This window comes from Armigeres subalbatus, chromosome 2 (genome assembly GCF_024139115.2).
Source record: "Armigeres subalbatus isolate Guangzhou_Male chromosome 2, GZ_Asu_2, whole genome shotgun sequence".
NCBI lineage: Eukaryota > Metazoa > Arthropoda > Insecta > Diptera > Culicidae > Armigeres > Armigeres subalbatus.
Window position 1 is genome coordinate 379,709,513 of NC_085140.1, and position 23,690 is coordinate 379,733,202.

The following is a 23,690-nucleotide window of genomic DNA, read 5'->3' on the forward strand; positions in this document are numbered from 1 at the left end:
TCCACCAATGATTTAGGGAATCAGCAGTCGTGCGATTCTTAACAAAGCTCCAATTACCGAAAGTCCACCAATGACTCGAGCAAGAGGACGGCGAAGAAGAGAATTCGTGATGTAGTAACCAACAAGTTCCGGCTTCGGCCGGGCATATACTGCGGAAGCTCACCTGGAGAAACCTACAGTGGTGCAATTCCCGGCAAAGTCCGATCTTCTGAATGGCCCGAATAATTCCACCAATGATTTTAACTGAGGAAATCAGCAGCCGTGTGATTCTCGATGAATTCCAATTAACCGACGAGTCCGAGCAGTTCAACCAATAGAAGCGAATGGCGAATAGGAGAATATGCGGTGTAATAACCAAAAAATGTCGGCTTCGGCCGGGCATATACTGCGGAAGCTCACCTAGAGATACCAGCAGTGGTGCAATTCCCGACGAAGTCCGATTATCCGATTAAGTCAACCAAATTTGTGAATGGATCGCTCAAAAGAGCATTCAGGGCTCAGCAGGAAAATGGCAAGTTGAAGAGGATAGATTTTCATTCAAAATGGTGTATTTATCTGCGTCTAGCTTCGGCAATATACTATTATGTTCACTCACCCGAGAAAACTAATTGTAGCACTCCTCTTCCTTCCAATCCTAGTCGGCTAATATGCAGCAAAATGGAATCCTAACGCCGATCCCTTTGGTAACTGGTTTAGTAGTGGCCCCGATGAATCATCGCAACTTCGAAACGAGCGTTAATCCAAAAAAACGTCCTTCTTGAATGGCGGTTCCTGATGGTCCTTGACGACGAAAGTTATAAATGTACCGATACCAAATCCAAATTGGCGGAATGCCAATGGTATGTAATAGTTTTCCTTGCCGTAGGTCCGTAGATGATCACAAGTCCAGAGAAGAAGGTCGAAACGTTGGCATTAGTATACTGAAGGAAATGCTTCGGCTGGACATACACTATTCTAACTTAATTACCTGAGAAAGAAAGCGTTGCGCCAGTCCAGCGGTTGAAGAAGCAGATCTGGTTCCGTGAAGACCTCCAGAATTCCTTCAGTTGTGTAGGCCGAATCCAAATCCGTGTAGTCGCTTCAAAGATCCTAAATCTGAATTAACTGCAAGGCCTCTCTTCAGTTGTAGTAGCATGCAATTCCAGTTGAATTCTAGAATCGAAGATGACCATACAATTTCGAGCTTCCCTGTCCAATAGCGATGGCGTGCTAGCCAAGCGACGCCAACAAAGTCAAGCGGCAAGCTTTGTCCCCGAGTGCAATGGTTGCTGTGTTGTTGATCTGCATTGACTCTAGTGCACTGACCTCAGTACACTGACCTCCCTCAAATATGGGTTCACAATGGTGGTTTCTAGCACTAATCCTATCCAATCCAAACGAATGTGTGTCGACCCAGTGCCGACGGTTTGAACAAGTTCCGTAGATGGTCCCAGAATCCGGCTCGAAGGACCAAAATGAACGGTTGAACCCCTTTACCTGATCCGAAATTCCTTCAATAGCTGCTGGGCGAGGGGCAACCAACCGGACACCAAAGTTAAAGGTGGAAAGAGGGACGTGCGTTCATGCAGGCGATGGGTTTCTAGTATTGTAGCACAATTTTTCTTCTGAACGTTTCGAAGTGGCACGATAGTTCTCCTTGAATTATCACACAAACACTAAATAATGTACATTTAAACACCTAACTTTATTGAAACAGTTACACTTGCTTTATTTGTTAAAATTACTGGACATACTGGACGAACTTTATTTAAATATAATCTACACTTAATCTATAACACATTAAAAACACTCGACCGTGTGTATGCTGGACGTGATCTGTCCCGGACCGTGATCTAGTTGCGACTGCCGATGTTCTCTTGGGAAGGTACCGGAGAGACCTTCTTCCAACGATGATCGCTTCGGTAGTTCGTCAGATCGGTTTAACTCCGACAATCCACTCTCTGCTCTCCTTATCACCAGTGGTGGAAATCTGTGAACGTTACTCACAAAACGAGAAGTAGGCAATGCAAAATACTCGTCAACATTTGTTTTGCCTTTTTCTTGCCTACCTAGTACTCGCAGAGAAAACAAAAAAACGAACCCCGAAAAATGTCATTCGGGTTAATTTGCAAAACGTCATAAAACGACCTCGGAACCTCGACCTCGTTTCTCACGGATGTTCGAGCAAGAACACAATTCATGATTGTTATTGCGTTTATGTCAAGTAAAATTTATCCATTATATTCGAAGTAACCAAAAATATTCGCGACCGTGATTTTTATTCTCGAACAAAATACTACCCAGCTTTTTGTCTTTGCTCTGCCCGTACTCGCGAACAAAGCAAGCGCCAGAAAAATGCAGGCAGTAGGTTCGCGCGAGTATAGCATTTTTGGTAGGCCCAATTACACTCTTTTCTTATTCGTGAAGCGAGTATTTCCACCACTGCTTGTCACATACGCTGATAACGAACGATGCGATGGGGAGATAACGATGCTCTACCTGAATTCCGTGTCCTATACATACGGTGGCGACTGGTGGTGATTCTGCTGTCGATCGTTATATACCGATGAAGGCAAAAGAGTTTCAACAGCTTCCTTCATTGCTAGGGGGGCAATCCCTGTATTCGCGGTTGCGAAAAACAACCTTATTTATTTATATTTTGGATTGACAACCTTATTCCAAATACTTTCGTTTTTTCACAGCACAAAGCTATAAATATGCTTAATGATCTGTACTGATGAAAATGTCAACATTCTATCATATTATTTGATGGAATGTTGACATTTTCATCATCAGGATATTTGGATTTGAAGTTATTGCCTCAATATGGGGACACTTGATCCCCCATTAGTCACCCATACAAAAATTTGGCGAAAAAATTCAGGCTTCTATTTTTTGTAGATTTGACAGATTTGATGAAGGGTTGGGAGGAAAAATTATTTATTGCGTAGATAGCATAGGAAGGGGATCAAGTCTCTCCAAATTTTAAAATTGCATGTGCTGTCGAATGCAGTAACAAAAATCGATCATGTATACGCACAGCAATTCGAAAACTCCGCGTATTTTAAAGGAAAAATATTTAAAAAATTTGAGGGCACCTTTCTAATTTTACCAAAGTAAGTTCTTGGAGAGGGATCAATTTCCCCCGATTATTTAAAAAGAAGATTTTTGATAGCACTCCAAAAAATTGATTGTGTATAAATAAAAACAATAATTCAAGGACTGTCATACATCAGTAAAGTTAAATACTATATTTCTGTGATACATCGAAAATCAGAAAAATCAGATCAAGTCTCCCCTGAATAAAGGGTGTACGGAATCAAATTGCACCACTTTGAACTACTCGCCAAAAATTAGTCTATCAACCGATTGTCATAAAATTTTAAGGGACTGAAATACAATATAGAAGCTTTGACTATGTATCACTGTTTCACTGTAATCCTTAAATACATCCAAATGCTGAAACTTTTTTCTTAAATGAACTCATAAGATTTTGTACATGTCCCTGACTAACATTTTTCATCCTGCAATCTAACCCAACAAAAAAATTAACTAATTTTATTGTCGCAGTCGATTATTTAACTTAATTAAAGTCAACTTTCCCAAAGAAACCATATTTTTTGACGCTTCTAACTATTACAAAATCAAAAACAAAAAATCAATAAATGCTGCAGTTTGAACCGGCCTGAACAATGAGATTGATGCCCTCCCAAAATCTGACTAACATCAGTCCAAAATTAGATTCCAGGGCTTTTCTTATTTTTTTAAATTTTGGTTTTTTACTATGGAAGCGACAGAAAAGTTCACCTGTATTAGTCGGATAATCGAAAAAGTTGACGTTGGAGTTAGAAACCAATACGAAATGTTGACGAGAAAGGCCAAATTAACATTTTATGTTCCGTTATAATCAATTTTGGAGGCTTCTGAAGCTCGTGTTATCATTCCAGACCAGTATCCTTTAATCTGCCGCAATTCTGGTGATATCGGGGTCAAAGGCAAAAAATTGGATTACTATCATCTTTTTATAAGATGTGGAATATGGAGGTGAATGCACAAGATTTATTTTCACACGTCCTGTTCCTTCGGCTGTATTTTCGAAACTAGTGGAAGTTTCTTAATGAAATTCACGCAATGTGAATAACACATGATGAAGTCGTCTTTCACAAAATTTCGTTGTAATCAGCCCAGTAGGTGAAATGTTATCGACTTTTCAAAGTGCTGCAATTTGATTCCGTACACCCTTTAAGCATAAATGTGCAAAAGAATGGTTGACTAACACTCGACGTTTTGCCTAATTTTCTCGACCTTTGACCTTTTGACCTTCGAGTTTTTTTTATCTTCGACTGCTTGACCTTCGACCTTTTGTCCTACAACCGTAATTTCAATCTTTTGTTCTTTCGACCTTTTGTCCTTTGACCTTTGGACTCAGATTTTTTGTTCTGACGTTTTGTCCTTTCGACCTTTTGACCTTCGACCTATTGTCCTTCGACCTTTTGTCCTTCGACCTTTTCACTCAGATTGTTTTTCTCGACCTTTCGTCCTTTCGATCTTTTGACCCTTCAACCTTTTGTCCTTTCGACCTTTTGACCTTCGACCTTCTGTCCTACAACCTGTATTGTGCGAGATCGATTCTCTCCGTTCCAGTTTCTTGTCTAATTCGACGTTTTGTATTTTTTGTCCTTCTGTTTCGTTCGAACTTTTATCCTTTCGACCTTTTGTCCCGTTCGACGGTTTGTCCTTCCGAACTTTTGTTTCTTTCGACCTTTTGTCCTTTTGACCTTTTGTCCCTTTCGACGTTTTATCTTTTCGAACTTTCGTCTTTGCGCCGTTTTCGATATTTGAACCTTTTGTCCTTTCGACTTATTTTTCTTTCGACATTTGTCATAGATTCCCCGCAGGCATTCTGTATTTCGCCATGTGGGTTGCCGTCCACCTATCGCAAAGCCACCCCATCCACTTCCGGAGAGCACAAGATCCTTCTGCCTAGGGCACCGAATTCAGTGCACGATTGCCATTCGTTCTTTTCGTCCTTTTAGACCATTTGACCCTTCGACCTTTTTCCTTCGACTTTTTGTCCTTTCGACCTTTTGTTCTTAAACCATTGGCGGGTGCGGACAGAGGAAGGGAGCAATCCAGAAGCAGCTCTGACGTACTGATCATGATAACATGACTTCTTCTTCTTCTTCTTTGTTGGCATTACATCCCTCACTGGGACAGAGCCGCCTCGCAGCTTAGTGTTCATTAAGCACTTCCACAGTTATTAACTGCGAGGTTTCTAAGCCAAGTTACTATTTCTGCATTCGTATATCATGAGGCTAACACGATGATACTTTTATGCCCAGGGAGGTCGAGACAATTTCCAATCCGAAAATCGGGAATCGAACCCAGCCACCCTCAACATGGTCTTGCTTTGTAGCCGCGCATCTTACCGCACGGCTAAGGAGGGCCCCTCCTAACATGACTTATGCTCTTGTTTGTAGCTGAATTCTACCACGCGGAAGTGGGGTAGAAAGGTTTGACTCTGGTTCATGGAAAAAACAAGCACATTTACGATTCTACGGTTGGGGTTGGATGTTCTTAATGCTCGAACAGGACGGTTGATGTCTCCCTCGACAAATGTTACCACGTTCGCGTGCTGTGATAAACTTAAAAAGGTAAAATATCACAAAAACAAAGCAAAAATACCACGAACGCATTTGCTGGCGGGCATAGACAACACTATCGAAGTGGCTCAACGAATGACCGCGCTTAATGCGGAGAGCGGATTACGTCTTAAGCCGAATACGTCCAAGTGTGTATCCAATGACGACCAATGAAATGTCGCCGGCATAAACAAAAATATTGGACGTTGGGCGGTACGAAAAACCCCGTCCAAGGTGACAATATTACCGGCGGGTAACAAATAATAAATAATATAGAATTATGATTACGGGAAAATAGGGTAACCCATTGTAAAGTTGATTCGCGAAATCCAAAGGTAATATTGATGTTCCACGTGACTGTCAAGCCTTCTCACCATCGACGCGGCCGCCATTGGGATTGCAAGTAGACGCCATCACTGGGAACCTTTGTCCTGTAGGCCACGACGCTTACAAAGTCCTAATTCCCGCAACTAGCAAGAAAAACAGGCGTCAGTGAAGATCGACCTTCCGCCCTTGAGGCTGCTGATCTGTTTTCCCGTGTCGTACTCTTCGTTCATCACCGTTGTTGATACCGCTGCCGATGCGCGTGGCCCTCGGCCTCGCCGATACGGAATTATATCTCACCAACCTCCCTCGCCGTTGGCTCGCTCCGGTGGATTACCACAGAAATCGACAAAGCTACCGCAGAACCCGATCAAGCTACCGCTGGTCCACGTGGCTTCCCGTTGTAGCACTGTACGACAATCGCCAGGACGTAATCTCATCCGAGCCGTATTCTTCTCAGAGTATGTCTCTTTTGAATTCCTGCCGACACCAACGAAGCCACCGCTACGATTGCCTCAATAAAACCCAGTCCGACCGTAAGTAACTTGCGTAAGTTAGGTTCCAGTAGTCCGGGAGCTCCCCAGCGTTCGTACGCCCTGAGACCCGGAACTCCAAAATAGGTCTTGAGCACCCACCCCAAGGACTTCAGTTGGCTCTAGATCAGCAGTCTGGGGTTTGCTGCCGGTTTTCCTCTGAAACCAAGCTTTGTGGTTCCGGGGTCAAAACAAGGTCTTATAACAAGAAATAGGGTGACCAGCAGGACCTGGTAGGTGTTGGATGAGTACTGGGAATTCCCACTGTAGTATTTTGCAACATTATTGCATTTTTGTTGCAATGGAAGAATGTTTCCACCTCTTGCGCTTTTTAGATTGCAAGAGTGTTATATTTGATGGCTCATTAGCAAAGACTGTTTTTTCTGGATAGTTGCAGCACATTGAAATATTCAGCATCGAAACAATTTGTGCTCCTTGGGAAAGAACGCTCCATCATGAAGTTTCGCACAAAGGCAAAAATGTTGCCCGTCTGTTGAAGCTGTTGAAGTATTAATGGTGTCAATGTGCGATTGAACGCTTCCGAGATATTAAGGGAGAAAAGGTCGGCCTGTTTTACCTGCCCCTTAACCAGCGAAGTACGAATCCATTCCGTACCCGGGACGGAAGGCGTCTTATTGGAAGCCTAATCTTCCATCGGCTTCAAGCTTCTCTCCTGGTCGGCGATTGACCAGCTTTCCCATGATCCTGGAAACGCAGAAGGTCAATGAAATTGGCTGGTATCTGGAGCATCTTGCTCGGACATAAACGGGAACCTTCTTTAACCTTCTGTCTGTGCTCAAAAAAACTTACGTTGTCTGTGCTCTGGGGTCAAATTGATTTAAATTGAACTTGCTATAACTTTCTTAATGTTTGACCGATTTTGGATTTTTGGGGCTGTTTCGAAAGATAATTTAATCATCTTTCAGGTCGTTACCAAGGATTGACTTTTGGTGGGCGGGTACATCGCGGGGAGGGGTTTTAGTGAACAAGGGTACAAAAACAGTGATTTTTCATGAATATATTAGTTATATCCGAAAATCCTACCCATTTTGAACTGCACCTTTTTAAAAAAGGTTATATAGGAAGGTGTGTGCTTTGGGATGAGGCGTTGATAAGTTTAGAACTTGGCCGACAGGTGGTGATATATTTGAATTCATTATTTTAGACTACTCAAGTAATTCCGATATAAAGAATTCTCCTCAGTGTAAATATTCCTATCGCACAAGTTTAAAATTTGTTAAAATGGCGTCTTGATCAAAGGTCGTCTAGTGGGAATGGACTGTCTTGTTACGGAAGTAATAATTGGGAATTTTACAAATAGGCGGAAAATTGGCTGATCTTTGGTTACGCATGTAGACCCGAAGGCCTTAATTCCGGGGTTTTGTTGGATGACCTAAAACATATTCTGTGAACACATTCTATTATTTGCAGCATCGCTGGAACAGGTTGAATACAAAGAAAATTTTTGATGAACTCTACCACAACATTCATGTTTGTCAAAAATGCTACAAACCAAAATACATCAGATCTCACATGAAACAATATACTCAAATATAACAGCTCACTAGCGCCGCATCTTGGAACAAGTGCTCATTATATTGAGCACCGCTTTGTAGTCCTGAACATGCTGAACAATGTTGCCGAATACAACTTGGGTATAGGTATGAGGGATCTCAAGCTAAAGCAATATTTCAAACATGCAAGAATATTGCAAGTACACTAGCGCCGCCTGTTTGTAAATTTCCTAATTATTTACTCCATCACATGATAGACCATTCCTACCAGACGAACTTTGTTAAAGACGTCATCTTTACAAATCTCAAATTTGTGCGATAAGAATATTTACAATGAGGAAAATTCCATATATCGGAATTACTTGAGTAGTCTAGAATAATGAAATTCAAATATACCACCACCTAGCGATCAAACTCTAAACTAATCAATGACTCATGTCAAAGCACACGTCTTCCTGTATAACCTTTTTGAAAAGGTGCAGTTCAAAATGGGTAGGATATTCTGATATAAGTAAAATGAGCATGAAAAATCACTGTTATTGTACCCTTTTTTACGAAAACCCCTCCCCGTTATGTACCCGCCCACCTATAATCAATCTTTGGTAACGACCTGAAAGACGATTAAATTATCTTTCGAATCAGCCCCAAAAAACCAAAATTGGTCAAACATTAAGAAAGTTATAGCAATTTCAATTTGGGGTCAATTTGACCCCAGAGCACAGACAACGTAAGTTTTTTGAAAAAAGTACACTGTAGCGCATATTTTCAAGATTTTTCAAGCGAATTTGCACCTAGGAGACAGATCTCGGCGAGTTTTATCAAACTACCAAAAATTAGGAGAATCGGTTGAAAACTAAAAAAATGGCAGCCACTCAAAGTGGCCTGGGGTCATATTGACCCCAGAGCACAGACAAAAGGTTAAAACAGGCGTGAGGTGATCCAAAGGTGGCGGTAGCACTACGAAGGGCACCTGAATGGCGATATGACATACAATGATGAGGGCATGGTAACGAACCAAGAATCACGTGCACAAGACATACGTTTTTCAGCTCTGGACAAGATTGGCCCGCTGGAAAACATAATATTTTCTTTGCACATTAACATATCCTATCCCATAAATCGCATCGCTTATAGAAGTGAATCCATATAAAATATCTTTTGTAACCTGATGTTTATATAGAAACAAGTTTCTTTACAAAATAATCTTTTCGTGTCAATCATTAATCAATTATAAAATTCGTTCATTGAAATGGATGCAACAAATGCTCTTCTTCTTCTTATTGGCATTACATCCCCATACTGGGACAGAGTCACCTCGTACCTTAGTGTTCATTAAGCACTTTCACAGTTATTAACTGCGAGGTTTCTAAGCCAAGCTACCATTTTTGCATTCGTATATCATGAGGCTTACACGATGATACTTTTATGCCCAGGGAAGTCGAGACAATTTCCAATCCGAATATTGCCTAGACCGGCATCGAGAATCGAACCCAGCTACTCTCAGCATGGTCTTGCTTTGTTGCCGCGCGTCTTACCGCGCACTGCTAAAAAGGGCTCACGTACAACAAACGTACTTGACTTTTATTTAGTTATCTACTTAATGATTGATTAGATGGAAATTGGTTATGGGTTATTTAGCGCATAATCCTTCACTTTTGCGTTCAAAGTTTTGTTTGATGAAAACATGTGGCCCATAATTTCTGTTTCTGAAGATGATTTCAAGGCAAAAAGGTCCCTGCTAGGTGACTGCACCGCTTTTTATGTGTGCTTCCGAGCTTAAAATCCAACAACAGTCATTCATAAACGGCTGGATGGCTGGGAGGTGCTTTAATCCTGTTGTTTTATTCTCCCGTGATAAATGTTCAATGTTTCGTTGTTGGAATCAATTTGGTCATGTTCCTTTTCTGTGGCTTCCATTTTTGCTGTAGCGAGATGTTGCGTTGCCAGCTGAAGTAGCGATAGCAGCCATGCTGCTCATTTGCATACGATTCGGAGAGGTATTTTCGGCTCCCAATTAATCCACTTGACGAGAAACCCAACAAGCAGACCCTGCCCCAGAAAACTGACAATTCAAATCTACGTAGATCCCAAGCAGAAGGATGTAACCGTATCGTGGAACGGGTTTCGTTTCAGGCAGGAAAATTAGAACGTTAAATTTAATTTTTCGCAGGGTATCCAACTTGCATGGCTGATTTTTCTTTTTCATGTCCTTGTTATTATGGAATTATGCTTTCCACTTTATTCTCATGCTTGCATACTAAATGATGTGAAGCTGCGCTACAACGTTTGACTTTGGCGCTTGTGTTTGTATTTTTTCCGGTTTATTGCAAAAGAGCTTTTGGTACTCTCATATTTCGTTGTAACATTTATTCTGCATAATAAGATGAAAAATGTGTTGTAGATCACAAAAAGTAGTGCAAAAGTCCCATGGGCCTGGGATTAATACACGTTGATGATATGTAGTTTATATTTGCAGTAAAGTACTCATATTCATAATACTCCTATTGCCATAGATTTTGCACGATTGAAATAACTAAGATGTTGCAAATACGCCTCCCAGTTTTGATACACTGACTTTTTGTTATTCAAGAAGACTTCGCTTTCCCATTTGAATTATACACCGGAAGTAATGGAAGAAAATCGTTACTTTTCAAGGGAAGAATAAGACTATCTAAAAGTTTGTACTCAAAAGTATCAAAAAATCATCAAGAGTTATGATATTAAATGTATTATTCTCACAATATGCAGTTAATTATGCCAGAAATGTAATCCTTTTTGTTTCAATTGGAAGCATCTTGCAAGCAATCAATCGCTGAATTATGTACAAGTATAATCTAGTTCAAAACCCTATAAAACAGATTTATAATTAAATCTAATGTGAATCATAGGATATTTGGAACGAGTATAAAAATATATCTAGAAAATCTGGCCTTTCAAACTCTGATTTTCCATACTCTTTGATACAATTACATACCCATAGTGCCACACCAATTCAATACGAGCTAACAATTGTGATGTACTTATCTTTCCCCCTTTTCCGCAGGAATATCCAGCTCAGTAGACGATCGGTACCATTCATCGTCCTCCGCATCCTCTGCTGAGGAGCAACAGCCGATGCACCCAGCATCGGCATCGTTGATACTCACCGACGCGCAGACAATCCGGTCACCGGATACCGCCGAAAACGAGATTTACGACTCGGATGAGAGCAATTTGCTGCGGACACCACTGGATCGGGGCCCGTACTTTGATTTATCGGCATCGAAAAACATCACGGCCCTGGTCGGCAAAACCGCCTATCTCAACTGTCGGGTTAAGAACCTGGGCAACAAAACGGTGAGCACATTTTTCAGATTGACACTCGGTGCGGAAGAGGAATGAATGCTTCCGTAGAATTGAATCCGCCCGTTCCAGTCCACGGCACAGTATCAATCTTCCTGTGTAAGGATGATTGCTCCGTTGAGATTTTGGTTCCAACTGATTGATTGTGGAGTGTGCTGTCTGGAAGATTGAATGGAGCGTAGCTAGTATGTGGGCACAAAGTGACATGTTTATATTTCGGTCTTTACCAATCGAACAGGTTTCCTGGGTGCGGCATCGCGATATCCATCTTCTTACAGTAGGTAGATTTACATACACGTCGGATCAGAGGTTCCAGAGCGTGCACAATCCACAGACGGACGACTGGTCGTTACAGGTAAGCTTGATATCCGTATATTTATGTTCTTAGTTCGATGCGATTGGAGAATAAATATCATCATATTAGTATAACATTATCGAAAGTAAACGGTTCTATAAAATATATTGTTTCTGCTAGTGCATCTGTTCGAAACCACTTTTCTCTATTGATGAAAGATAATGCCAAATAAGTATAGTGAAGGAATTACAATCTTTTATACTACACCTTCCTAATCCTTATACTAAGGGAGCTAATCATGACAATAAAAGATTTCAATGATTTTTGTCCATGTTTGGAAATTTTGTATTGGACATTTGTTGCAGTGTCTCATTAATTGTATGTCTACACTGGGGTTGATTTTTACGCGGATTTTAGAATATAGCGATTTTTGAGATTTACGCAGTTTTTACGTGAATTCTTCGAACAGGTTGGAGAATTCGGGAAAATCGATTTTCGATTAAGTCGTTTTACGCGGATTTTGGAATTTACGCGGATGTTGCGATCTACACGGTTTTTATGTGTTATGCGGTTTTTTACGCGTAAGAACCAACTCCAGTGTACTAGAAGGTTTCAAATAATAAGCTCGCGGCTTACGTAGGACAATTACAAGTTGAGTTTTGAAAGCCTTCAAGAATTTTTTTATCTTTGCGTATCAAAACTTGTCTGCAATCATTATAATTAAACGAAGGCTTCGCTCTGAGGCAAATATGCTGGTGTCATATGCAAACAACGTTATAAAGTAAGTTAGAAGTAACATTGACATTCATAATGATCCCCAGTATGCTGCCTCGGACCAGTTTTATGATGTGCGGAGGAAAATTAAAATTCATCATCAATGCCTAACACACACAAATGATTTCTCTAAATTTATATCGAAGGGCAACCCCAGTCGAGTATCCTTGAAATTTGTTAAATGGAATTAGATTCGTGACAGATGAATGGCGAAAACTGAATTGCTCACCAGCAAAAAATCAATTCGCAATAATATTAGACATTATTCTATTCAAAATAATCTTTTCAAACAGCTTGCTATTGAAGAAGCATACTGACTGGGTGGTAGCTAGAAGCCTCAATTTTTCCGACTTCACAATCGGAACAACAATGGCGTTTCTCCATTTATCTCGAAGTATGCCAACTGGATATTTGTTGAATAAATTGACCTATGTAGAATAATGAAGGAGTCTTAGGAAGTTTGTTGATAAAGATGTAGAATTCGATGGTGTTCGCTTTCAATTTTTTCAAATTTTCTTGTAGGCTATCCATTATCCAATCATGGTTTGAACTAGTGAAAAGCGTTTCATGGTGTGAACCATTTTGAAATCAGTCTAAATTTCCATCTCATTGACACGAAATGATCTTAAAACAGTATGAATGGCATATTCAAGTATACGGTGTTGAACTTAATCTAGAATTAAAAAAACACCTAAATAAAGATAAAAAAAAAATATTCAAGTATACTGGAAATGGCAGAGTTCATTTAAACTTTCGTACATATTGTTTAAGGAGCGATTTAAAAGCGCCCTGAACCACATGCCCTGCCCTTCTTACTTTCCCAGCTTTAGCTACCTTCTAGATACTGCGTTCGCCATTCTATTGCCTTGGAATTTCACGACTAACACTCATTGGCGTAAATAAGGGGGGGCTAGAGGGGGCTTAGCCCTCCCTAGAAAAAAATTAGCCCCCCCTAGGATTTGACAAAGTAGTTAGCAGTGATATCAGTTTCCAACATGTAGCATAACGAATTATTGAAAAAGTTTGAAGACAAATGAACTATCTCGCATATTCACCCTGTCATAATAAAATGAGTGGCAGACAAATGAGTTTTTTTCTCATTTATGAGAAAGATTCCTGTGTGGCACGAAAATTGCACTTGGTGTTAATTATGTAAAGGCAATTGGCGAATAAAGGTTACATGATGAAGAAGAAGTCGAAAGATTATATTTGAAAAAAAATGCACGGGAAGCGGACGGATATTTTTGAAAAATCCTCAAAAAATCTAGGAGCATTATTTAAAAACGGTTGCAGTACGGGGTTGAATTTTTCTTATATGATATAAAAACACATCATTTCGATTTTGAATTTTATTTTGTGATATTGCACTTTATACATAGTATAAGAAGAGTCCAACCCCGTACCGCTAATCGTTTTTAATTATATTGCTCCTAGAATTTTTGAGAGTTTTAAAATAATTTCCGTATGCTCTCCCGTGCATTTTTTAAAATATCATCCTTCGACTTTTTCTTCATGCAACCTTTATTCGCCAATATAAAATTAATTTGAAAGCATCAAAGCAAGCTTGATATGAACAACAACGGAGAGCTACCAAAATATCAATCAAAGCAATCGTGTTAGCAGTCACAGATATGTGGTCAACCATCACGGACTAGAGTAAAATATTTTCAGCAGACCTCCGCTTGCCTAATCTCCACAATTCCCATATGCATCCGAGAAGTATTCTCATCAGAATCCGAGAGGAATTCCCATCAGAATCCGAGAAGAATTCTCATTGGAGTCTCTGAAGAATTCCTTTCAGAATCATCGAATTATTTCATCCGGAATACAGAAGAACTCACACTGGATTCCTTTCGGTATCGTTGAGGGATACCCTTGGGAGTCTGTGGGGGATACCCTTCAAAATTCCTAAAGGATTCTCTTCAGAATCTCTAGTTAATTGCCTCGGTATTCCTCCAGAGTCGTTCGAATATTTGTTTCGGAATCGTTTGGAGATTTGCTTCGGAATTCCTTGACGATTTGTTTCAGAATACGTCGACGATTTTCTACAGAATCACTAGAATATTTAATTCGAAGTCTCTCGACATTTTGCCTCGGAATCCCTTAATGACTTGCTTCGGAAACCCTTGCCGATCGGAATCCCTCTGACGATTTGCTTTGAAATCCCTCGAGGAATAGCTTCGCAATCATTCGACGATTCGCTTCAGAATACATCGACGGTTTGCTTCGGAATTCTTCGAAGATTTAGTTTGGACTCCCTCGACGATTTACTTCGGAATCCCTTGATGAATTGCTTCGGAAGCATTCGATGATTTGCTTCGAAATCCCTCGACGATTTGCTTCAACATCCCTTCGCAATCGCTAGAAGATTCTTTACGGAATCCCTAGAGGATTCATTTACTGTCCCTCGACGATTCGCTTCTGGATCCGTCGATAGATTGTTTAGAAATCCTACGACGATTTTCTTCTACATCCCTGGAACATTTGCTACGAAAGCGCTGAACATTCACGTTGGAATTCCTGGAGGATTTCAGACGGAATCTCTGGAACATTTCCGTTGGAGCTCCTGGAACATTTCCATTGGAATTCCTGGAATATTCGCGTCGGAATTCCTGGAGAATTCCAATCAGAATCTTGAGAACCAATTGAGAATTTTTGAAAAGAAGCTCAAAATAGAGAATATAGATGAAGGGGCTATAGCCCCCCCTGGTCATCGGGGCTAGTTACGCCAATGCTAACACTGTTATTAACCGTTATCAAGGATCCAAGAGAGACAAATTCCCCGACAACTTAGAGATACCCCCGTCTATCAAGCGCCCACTAGCAGGTACGTTGTCTTCGACGTATTCACCACCAGTCCATTTTTTGTTGCCTCACGTTTCAGGCGGGTGTACACTTGTACAGTTCTGCCATCTTTGCAAATGTTCGGCCGACAATGTCTGTGGGGTTTAAGTAAGTTACCATCAGCATGTGATTATACACTAGAGTGGGGCGTCATGGTCATTTTTCAAATCAATGGTGTTGGAACTAGAACCAACGGGATTGAAGGGGCGATTTCCGCGATTATAATCTCCGCGAGTTAAACACGTTATCTGGGTGTATGACAGCGGCGGATTATAATTCTCCTAATGGAATGTAGTTGTAAATACATATCTCTTAGTTCATAATTCACAGGTTTCATATACATTTACATTTAAGTAAGAATAAGGTTTTTAGACTTACGTTTAGTCCCCTAAGTATGCTCGTCTGTTCAGCGTAGTCGTAGTTTAGATCTAGTTTATAATGTATAATGTTTCATTTTAGTTCGGAACAATTCAATAGTTTGGGTTTGCTTACCGTGGATGTAAAGTCGTACAACAGCGTGAATATAGGGTTAGGAAAAGGAATAACTAATTGTGACGATTTAGTACCTAATTTTAAGAATTCGTGTTGTAATTTTAAATAGAATAATATCTAATGTTTATAAATACTCAATTACCTAAGCAATCCAAGTGTGTAGATTAGGTTTTAAAGGTATATAATAAGTTTAAATGTTTTAGCTTTCGCAATGTGCAATTAGGATACGTTGTATGTTTTGTTTTGATTTCTTTTTCATCTTTCTGCTTACGATATAGTACTCTACCTGTCCATTGCTTCTAGTCTCTTTCGTCGGTGTGTGGCCCAAGATCCTGATGAAAGGTGCGCGCTGGCAGCCGGGTTGCCAACACTCCCCCCGGGTACGTCGGCCACCAGAACGACTTACTCATCTTCGCGCACGACATCTAGTACCGCCAGCTTCACCACCGGACGTTCGTAAAAGCCGCTAGCAGTTCTAACAGTTGCCGACCTTATTTCTCCATCTTTGCTGCGCCGGGTCTCGATAACTTTCCCTTTCGGCCAACAATTCCGTGGTAGCTTAGGATCGGTAATGATGACTACATCACCAATCTGTACAGGTTGAGCACAACGTGAATGCCACTTTGTCCTCCTGGTTATTTCTGGAAGGTAATCTGTCAGCCACCTTTTCCAGAATACGTTTGCTATGATCTGTGATGACAGCCAACACTGGCGTACGGCTACAGAATTATCGTCTAGTGTAGTGAGTGGTTTCGTTCCGTTCGAACTTCCGAGAAGTATGTGATTTGGAGTGAGTGCTGGAGAAGTATGGTCTTCTATTGGAACGTGAGTCAGCGGTCTTGCGTTCAAGGTACTTTCGATTTCGGTCAAAGCATTTCGTAGTACTTCGTCGGATGGTTTTCGTGGTAGATTCAACGACGAAAGGTTATTTTTCACGCTGCGGATCAATCTTTCCCAGCATCCGCCCATGTTTCTGGGCTTACAATTTCAGCCATTATTGTCTCATGGTTTATGTTTTCCATTACGCGAGCAATTTCACGACTTGCCCCACAAAATTAGTTCCTCGATAACAGTATATATGGCACGGCAAACCACAACGGGCGGTCATGTTACGGATGGCCATTACACAGGGATGCGTACTTAAAGAATGTGCTACCTCAATATGCACAGCGCGCGTAGTCATGCACGTTGCCAGCATTCCCCATCGCTTTTCTACTCTTCTGCCGACAGCCACCTCTATAGGGCCGAAGTAATCTATCCCCACGTGAGTAAACGGACGACTGAAGGCTGCAAGCCTTGCAAGTGGTAGATCAGCCATAATTGGCGGTTGAGGTGTCGCTGTTTCGTTTTTACACCGTTGACAATTTCGGCGTACTTTGGCATAGCCAACTCGGATACGTGGGATCCAATACTTTTGACGCAGTTCGTTGATAACAGTTTCGTGGTTAAGGTGGTGAAATTTGTTATGGTAGAACGATATAACCAGAGTTGTAATGTGGTGGTCGCGAGGTAGGATAATAGGGTTCTTCGCATCTTCAGTGATGAGGAAACAGCTGGTAGTTCGGCCTTGCATACGAAGCATTCCACGAGTGTCCAGCCATGGATTGAGCTTCAATAATGGGCTGCTTTTTGGAATCGGTTTCTGTTTGTTCAAAGCAGCTATCTCATCGGAAAATGTTTCTTGTTGGGCTAGGCGTAGAATACAATCCTCGGCAGCACTTATTTCCTCTGAACATAGAGCTTTACTATTAATTGGTGAACTTAGCTCTTTCTTGCATTTGTTCAAGAAGCGCAATATGAAGCCAGTCACTCGGGTTAGGCGAATCCATGAGGAAAATTTCTTGTAATCCACCACTGGTACTGGAGCGGATAGATGGCAAACCAAGTTGGTGCGGACTTCTTCATTAGTTGAATTGCCCTTCGACGGTTGCACTGGCCATTCTTCTTCTCGTTGGCTGAGAAATGTGGGTCCCTTGAACCACCTGCTCCCATTGGACAGATCAGGCTGTGTCACCCATTTAGTCGCGTCATCTGCGGCATTCATTTTTGTCGGTACCCAAAACCATTCACTTGCTTCTGTAGTTTCCAGGATTTCGCTGACTCTGTGAGCCACAAATTGCGAGAAACGACGATGATCTGAGTTTATCCAGCATACAACATCACGAGAATCAGTCCAGAAATAGCGCTTGACGTTTTGTATAGATAAAGAACCAATAACACTTTGTGCTAGTCTAACTCCTAATACGGCAGCTTGAAGCTCGAGTCTAGGTATCGACTGAAACTTCAGCGGAGCGACTCGAGTCTTAGCAGCGACGTTCATGCATTCTACCTGGTACCCATTTGCGAAGCGAAGGAACGATACAGCAGCAAAGGCACTCTCGCTAGCGTCAACAAACGTATGTAGTTGTACAATACTGTCATTGGTCACCTGAACACAATAGCATCGAGGAATTTGTACTTTTTCTACTTCTGGTAGTATTCGAAGCCATGTTCTCCACTTATCGAACAAGATGTCGCTGATGGCGTCATCCCACTGCACCGCTGAAAGCCATATTTCCTGCAGTAGAATCTTCAGATATATGAGGAAGTGTGCTATTAGACCCAAGGGATCAGAAGATCGTCATAAGCACTCGCAAAACTTCACGTTTCGTGGGTCTTCTTCGTCCTGCCAGAAGCTCTGCGTCATATCGATGCCACCCAACTTTGTATGTAAGCACATCCAGTTCCGTACACCACCACAAACCCAATACCTTTTCCGTTGACATCTCAGCAGATAGATCCAAACACTTATTCGTGGTCCCACTTTGGTCTAAGGCGGCTATAACTTTTTGGGAATTAGATATGCAATTGCGGATTTCAAATCCACCTTGAGAGTGCACATACTTCACATCCTGCGCTAACTGGATAGCTGCTTCCTCTGACTCTACGCTCATTAACATATCGTCTACATAGTGTTGTTTAGTGATAGCCTCAACTGCATGGGGATATTGACCGGCGAACCTTTCAGCGTTTATGTTCATGATATATTGGGCGCTACTTGGAGAACAGCATGCTCCGAAAGTCATCACGCACATCTCATATGTAGCAGTAACACCATTATCGTCGTTCCAGAAAAAACGCTGACACGGCCTGTCTTCTTCTCGTATCTCCACCTGATGGAACATCTCGCGAATATCGCCCGTTATCCCAATTTGATGCTTTCTGAACCTTATAAGAATCGAGAAGAGTGAGCTTAGTTGATCGGGACCCTTCAGAAGTGCAGAGTTTAAGGAGATGCCATATGCGGTGGCTGCTGCATCCCAAACTATTCTTATTTTGCCAGGCTTGTTTGGATTGACAACTGGAAATACGGGCAAATACCAGCAGCGTCGTACGGGCCGGTTTTCTTGTTCCTTAGACAGCTTGCGAATATAGCCTTTACGTAGATAATCGGCAATCCGTTTGTTCAGGTCTTCTGCTAGCTGATGATCTTTTTTCAAGCGTTTTTCTAATAGAAGATGACGATGCAGTGCCATTGGTCGGCTGTTGGGAAGGCGTATGCCATCAAAGCGCCATAGTAAACCGGTTTCATATCGGTTGCCTTTACGGGTGGTGAGGTCACCCAGCAGTGCATATGCTCTTTGGTCTTCAAGGGACAAAGGAGAATGATTGTTGTTTTGTACACCCATGCTATCAAAGGAGAAATACTCTTTTATTGCTTGGTGTAGCTCCTCATCGGGCGTTTTACTTGTAGTTATGTGAAAGATGTAGTGATCCAGGCTTCGTTCGCTATGTTCAGTATTTGCACCACAAACCGTCCAGCCCAACCTAGTTTTCGTCACAATTGGTTGATTCGGTTTGCCTTCGCGACTCTGTAGCACTAAGCTGACGTGAACGTGTTTCAATCCTATAAGAATTTTGGGGCGCATTTGCTTGTATGATTCAATAGGCAAGCCTCGTAGATGTGGGTAGTTTTCTCTCATTTTAATCATGTCCAATGACTGACAGGGTAACTGAAGTTCTTTCACCGTTCGCACCTCATTCAGATGAAAGGATTTGGCTCCATCGCGTACACCAGTGATCATCAAGCTTGTAATACGGGAGTCTTTCTCGCAACGTTCTGTTCCGCCGGTCCACTGTAGGTTCAATGGAGCTTCTGTTCCCTCAAGACCAAGCTCATCTGCCAGATCGTGTTCCAAAAGTGTTAACTCTGAGCCGTCGTCTAGAAATGCGAAAGTTTGGAATGACCCTTTTTTTCCATGGACGATTACCGGCAAATAACGAAACAAAACCGTACTCAAGGTTGATTGATGAGTATTACAACCATGGTTTGAGGTATTTTGAGTGTCATTTAACGCAGCTGAAGACTGATTATCTCCAAAAGAAGTATTTTGCTTGTTATTAAGTTCATTGTGCAGTAGACGGTGGTGCTGAAAAGTGCATCCATCCTTTCCGCAAACCTTTGTCTGGCAGTACCCGCTGTGTTTCCGAAGACAACGACGACATAACCAAAATTCTCTCACCACTGCCCAACGGGAATCACGGGATAGCTCCTCGAATTGTTTACATTCGCCAACACTGTCACAGCAGGCTTTGCAAACGATGCATCTATTGTTACTGCTTGTCTGTGGTTCCCTTGGTGATTTAGAAGTGTTTGTTTCTGATCCTGCATGTGCATTCAAAACCCGGATCCTTTTCTTGGCGATCGATAATCACTTCGAGATGGCTTTGGCTCTTGTAATCCTGGAATAGTTACAGAGCTTGCTGCTTCAGCTAAGGAATAGATCCAGTTTCCGAAGGTTGCTAAGTTCACCTTTGCAAACTTTTGACGATATCTTGCCCAATCGAGTTTTATTGATGACGGAAGTTTATTTGCAAGCCTATGAAGCATCGTCAAGTTATACATGTGCTCTTCTAAGCCACACGCAACAAGAACGGAGCAAAAGTTTTGCCCCTCCACAGCGGAGTCCACTATTGTCTCCCATCTATCCTCCCTCAGAGTCGGTAACAAATTGATTTTTCAACTAGAGAGTGGACTATAGCTTCTGGTTGTCCAAATCGCATTCGGAGTGTACCGATAACTCTCTGCACATTAGAAGGATGCATTAAAAGGCTTTTTACTGTATCATACGCTTTGCCAGTAAGACATCTCTGCAACCTAGTTGTATTTTCTCCCTCTGTGAAACCACACATTACCGTAGTGTTTGTGAAAGTCGAATAAAATATAGGCCACTCATCGGGTCTCCCAGAAAATTGTGGTAGATCTTTAGAGATTGCTTGACGCGCCGCTATTTGCTTGGTGGAGAGTGGACACACAGCTTCCCAATTCTCCTCGTGACGTGAATGTCGGCCAGAGTGTTCAATAGTGTTGGACTTTCTTAGTTGCGATACACAGTTTAAGTGCGACATTGCTGCAGCAGATGGTTGATGACTGTAAACTGGAAAATCGGAATGCCGACCAAACGAATTAGGTAGCAGATCTTCTCGTGGACTAGCAGTGATGACAGCCGGGGGGTGATGTGGACGCTGCGGATTGATTATCTCCTCCTTCAATGAAAAGGTACGCCCGATGGTGAGCTGCTCCATCTGTGCTGAAAGACGACCAGGATTAAGTGCCGCGAGCGACGGTTGATAATGTGTGGAATCTCGCTGATGTTCGAAGGGTACTGCGTCGACTGAACCGTGAACTTCTCCTCGATTCGTATTCTTCACCCAATCTTCTACTCGATCTACACTGGATCCCGTACTAGTGGCATATGAACTGGCCTGGCTCGCCATCTCTTCCATAAGAGCGTATTTCTTATGTAGATACGCACGTTCGAGTTTATGTTCTTCCTCCAGTTTTTCCATCTGTAGTTTGAGAATATTTCTAGCTGACCTCTTAGACGTCGTGGACTTGACTATACTGGGAGGCTTCTGCTCAGAAACGCGATGTTGCTGCTCCGGTGGCAAATCGTTCGGTTTGAGGACATTTTCCGGATCGTTCTCCGGATTCGGTAACTGGGCGGGCTTCTCTCTATTCTGTTTGCCGGGATCTGTTAACTGATGGTGCTTGCTAGATGTGGATCTTTTTGCTGATGTGCACCGTGGGCATCTCCAACTCACGTTTATAATATCCTCATTGACACCGACACAGGTGAAATGATGCCATTTGTCGCATTCGTCGCATTGTACCATGCCGCCCGAATCCGGTCCTTTGCAAGTTTTGCATGATCTACCGGGCACTGTGTTATCTGCATCTACCTCTTGAACGTTCTTTTCGACCGTGACCATCATTGTTGGACTACTTGTTCCTATTAACTCACTCACTTTAGGCACATCTTTATTCTTCTTTTCACCCTTTTCGCCTTTATCTGACTCACCACGATTAGACATACTGAAGCTGAACCAGTAAACGAGAATTATAAGATGTTGGAACTAGAACCAACGGGATTGAAGGGGCGATTTCCGCGATTATAATCTCCGCGAGTTAAACACGTTATCTGGGTGTATGACAGCGGCGGATTATAATTCTCCTAATGGAACGTAGTTGTAAATACATATCTCTTAGTTCATAATTCACAGGTTTCATATACATTTACATTTAAGTAAGAATAAGGTTTTAGACTTACGTTTAGTCCCCTAAGTATGCTCGTCTGTTCAGCGTAGTCGTAGTTTAGATCTAGTTTATAATGTATAATGTTTCATTTTAGTTCGGAACAATTCAATAGTTTGGGTTTGCTTACCGTGGATGTAAAGTCGTACAACAGCGTGAATATAGGGTTAGGAAAAGGAATAACTAATTGTGACGATTTAGTACCTAATTTTAAGAATTCATGTTGTAATTTTAAATAGAATAATATCTAATGTTTATAAATACCTAATTCAAGCAATCCAAGTGTGTAGATTAGGTTTTAACAGTATATAATAAGTTTAAATGTTTTAGCTTTCGCAATGTGCAATTAGGATACGTTGTATGTTTTGTTTTGATTTCTTTTTCATCTTTCTGCTTACGATATAGTACTCTACCTGTCCATTGCTTCTAGTCTCTTTCGTCGGTGTGTGTGGCCCAAGATCCCTGATGAAAGGTGCGCGCTGGCAGCCGGGTTGCCAACAAATGGTTTTTTGAAGCCATTCTGGGTCCTGAACAACTGTGCAGAATTTGGGACCGATTGGTTGCTTCCTCGCTTTCCGCATCGCGTTTGAAGTTTGTATGGAAATTAGTATGGGAGAACGTATATTTTTGCATTTCTACTACTAGAGGCTTCAGTTCATCGTAAACCAAGTGGCACATTGCGTTAAAGTATAACCCAAAGGATGCCGAAAAACTTTGCTGAAGAAGGCACGTTGCTGGAACGTCCACGAAAAAAGTTATAACACTTAGAACATTGAGTGTTCAAACCATATGCAAAAAATCGTTTATTCTGCCAGCACTGCCGTACTACGTAGACCAATAATTTAACTGAGTGTTATTTAAAAATAATTGATCTTATAGGGCTTTAGAGCTAATGGGAGCTATCCGGAATCATTTCACAAAGAAAAAAATCCGACGAGAAGGAAGATGGGTTTTGCCCTTCGAGAACCATAGGTTGTCCGGTAGTGCTGGCAGAAACATTGATTTCTTGCATATGGTTTACACAATCAATTTTCGAAACGTAATAACATTTTTTGTAGACCTTCCAGCTACGTACCTTCTTCGGCAAAGTCTTTCGGCATCTTCCAGACTAGATGCTAACGTATTGAGTCACGTGATTGATGATAAATTGAAGCCGCTAAGAGCAAAAATGTAAAAAAGTACGTTTTCCCATACTAATCTCCATGTAAATTTAAAACGCGATGCGGCATGCGAGGTTGCAACCAATCGAGCCCATATTTTGCACAGTTGATTGGGGTCCCAAAACGATTAAGAAAAACCTTGATCTCACTTGATCGGACGAAGTTTGCGTTTTTCCATACAACTGCGCCCCACTCTAATATACACCTGTGTTCAGAA

General features: G+C 41.6%; 1 protein-coding gene and 1 long non-coding RNA gene across 3 annotated transcripts in view; one reads left to right on the plus strand and one right to left on the minus strand.

Moving 5' to 3' along the window:
- Window positions 1-23,690, plus strand: part of LOC134217297 (zwei Ig domain protein zig-8-like) — a 166,928-nt gene that overhangs the window by 123,132 nt on the left and 20,106 nt on the right. For both annotated transcript variants that reach the window (XM_062696053.1, XM_062696054.1), the window contains 2 exons: window positions 11,036-11,328; window positions 11,573-11,689. In XM_062696053.1, the coding sequence (XP_062552037.1) occupies window positions 11,036-11,328; window positions 11,573-11,689 (410 nt within the window). The remainder of the gene's footprint in view (window positions 1-11,035; window positions 11,329-11,572; window positions 11,690-23,690) is intronic.
- Window positions 22,327-22,742, minus strand: LOC134217296 (uncharacterized). The gene is made up of 3 exons (XR_009980984.1): window positions 22,578-22,742; window positions 22,444-22,517; window positions 22,327-22,379 (listed from the first exon to the last, which is right to left on the minus strand). It is a non-coding gene; the product is annotated as an uncharacterized LOC134217296 (long non-coding RNA).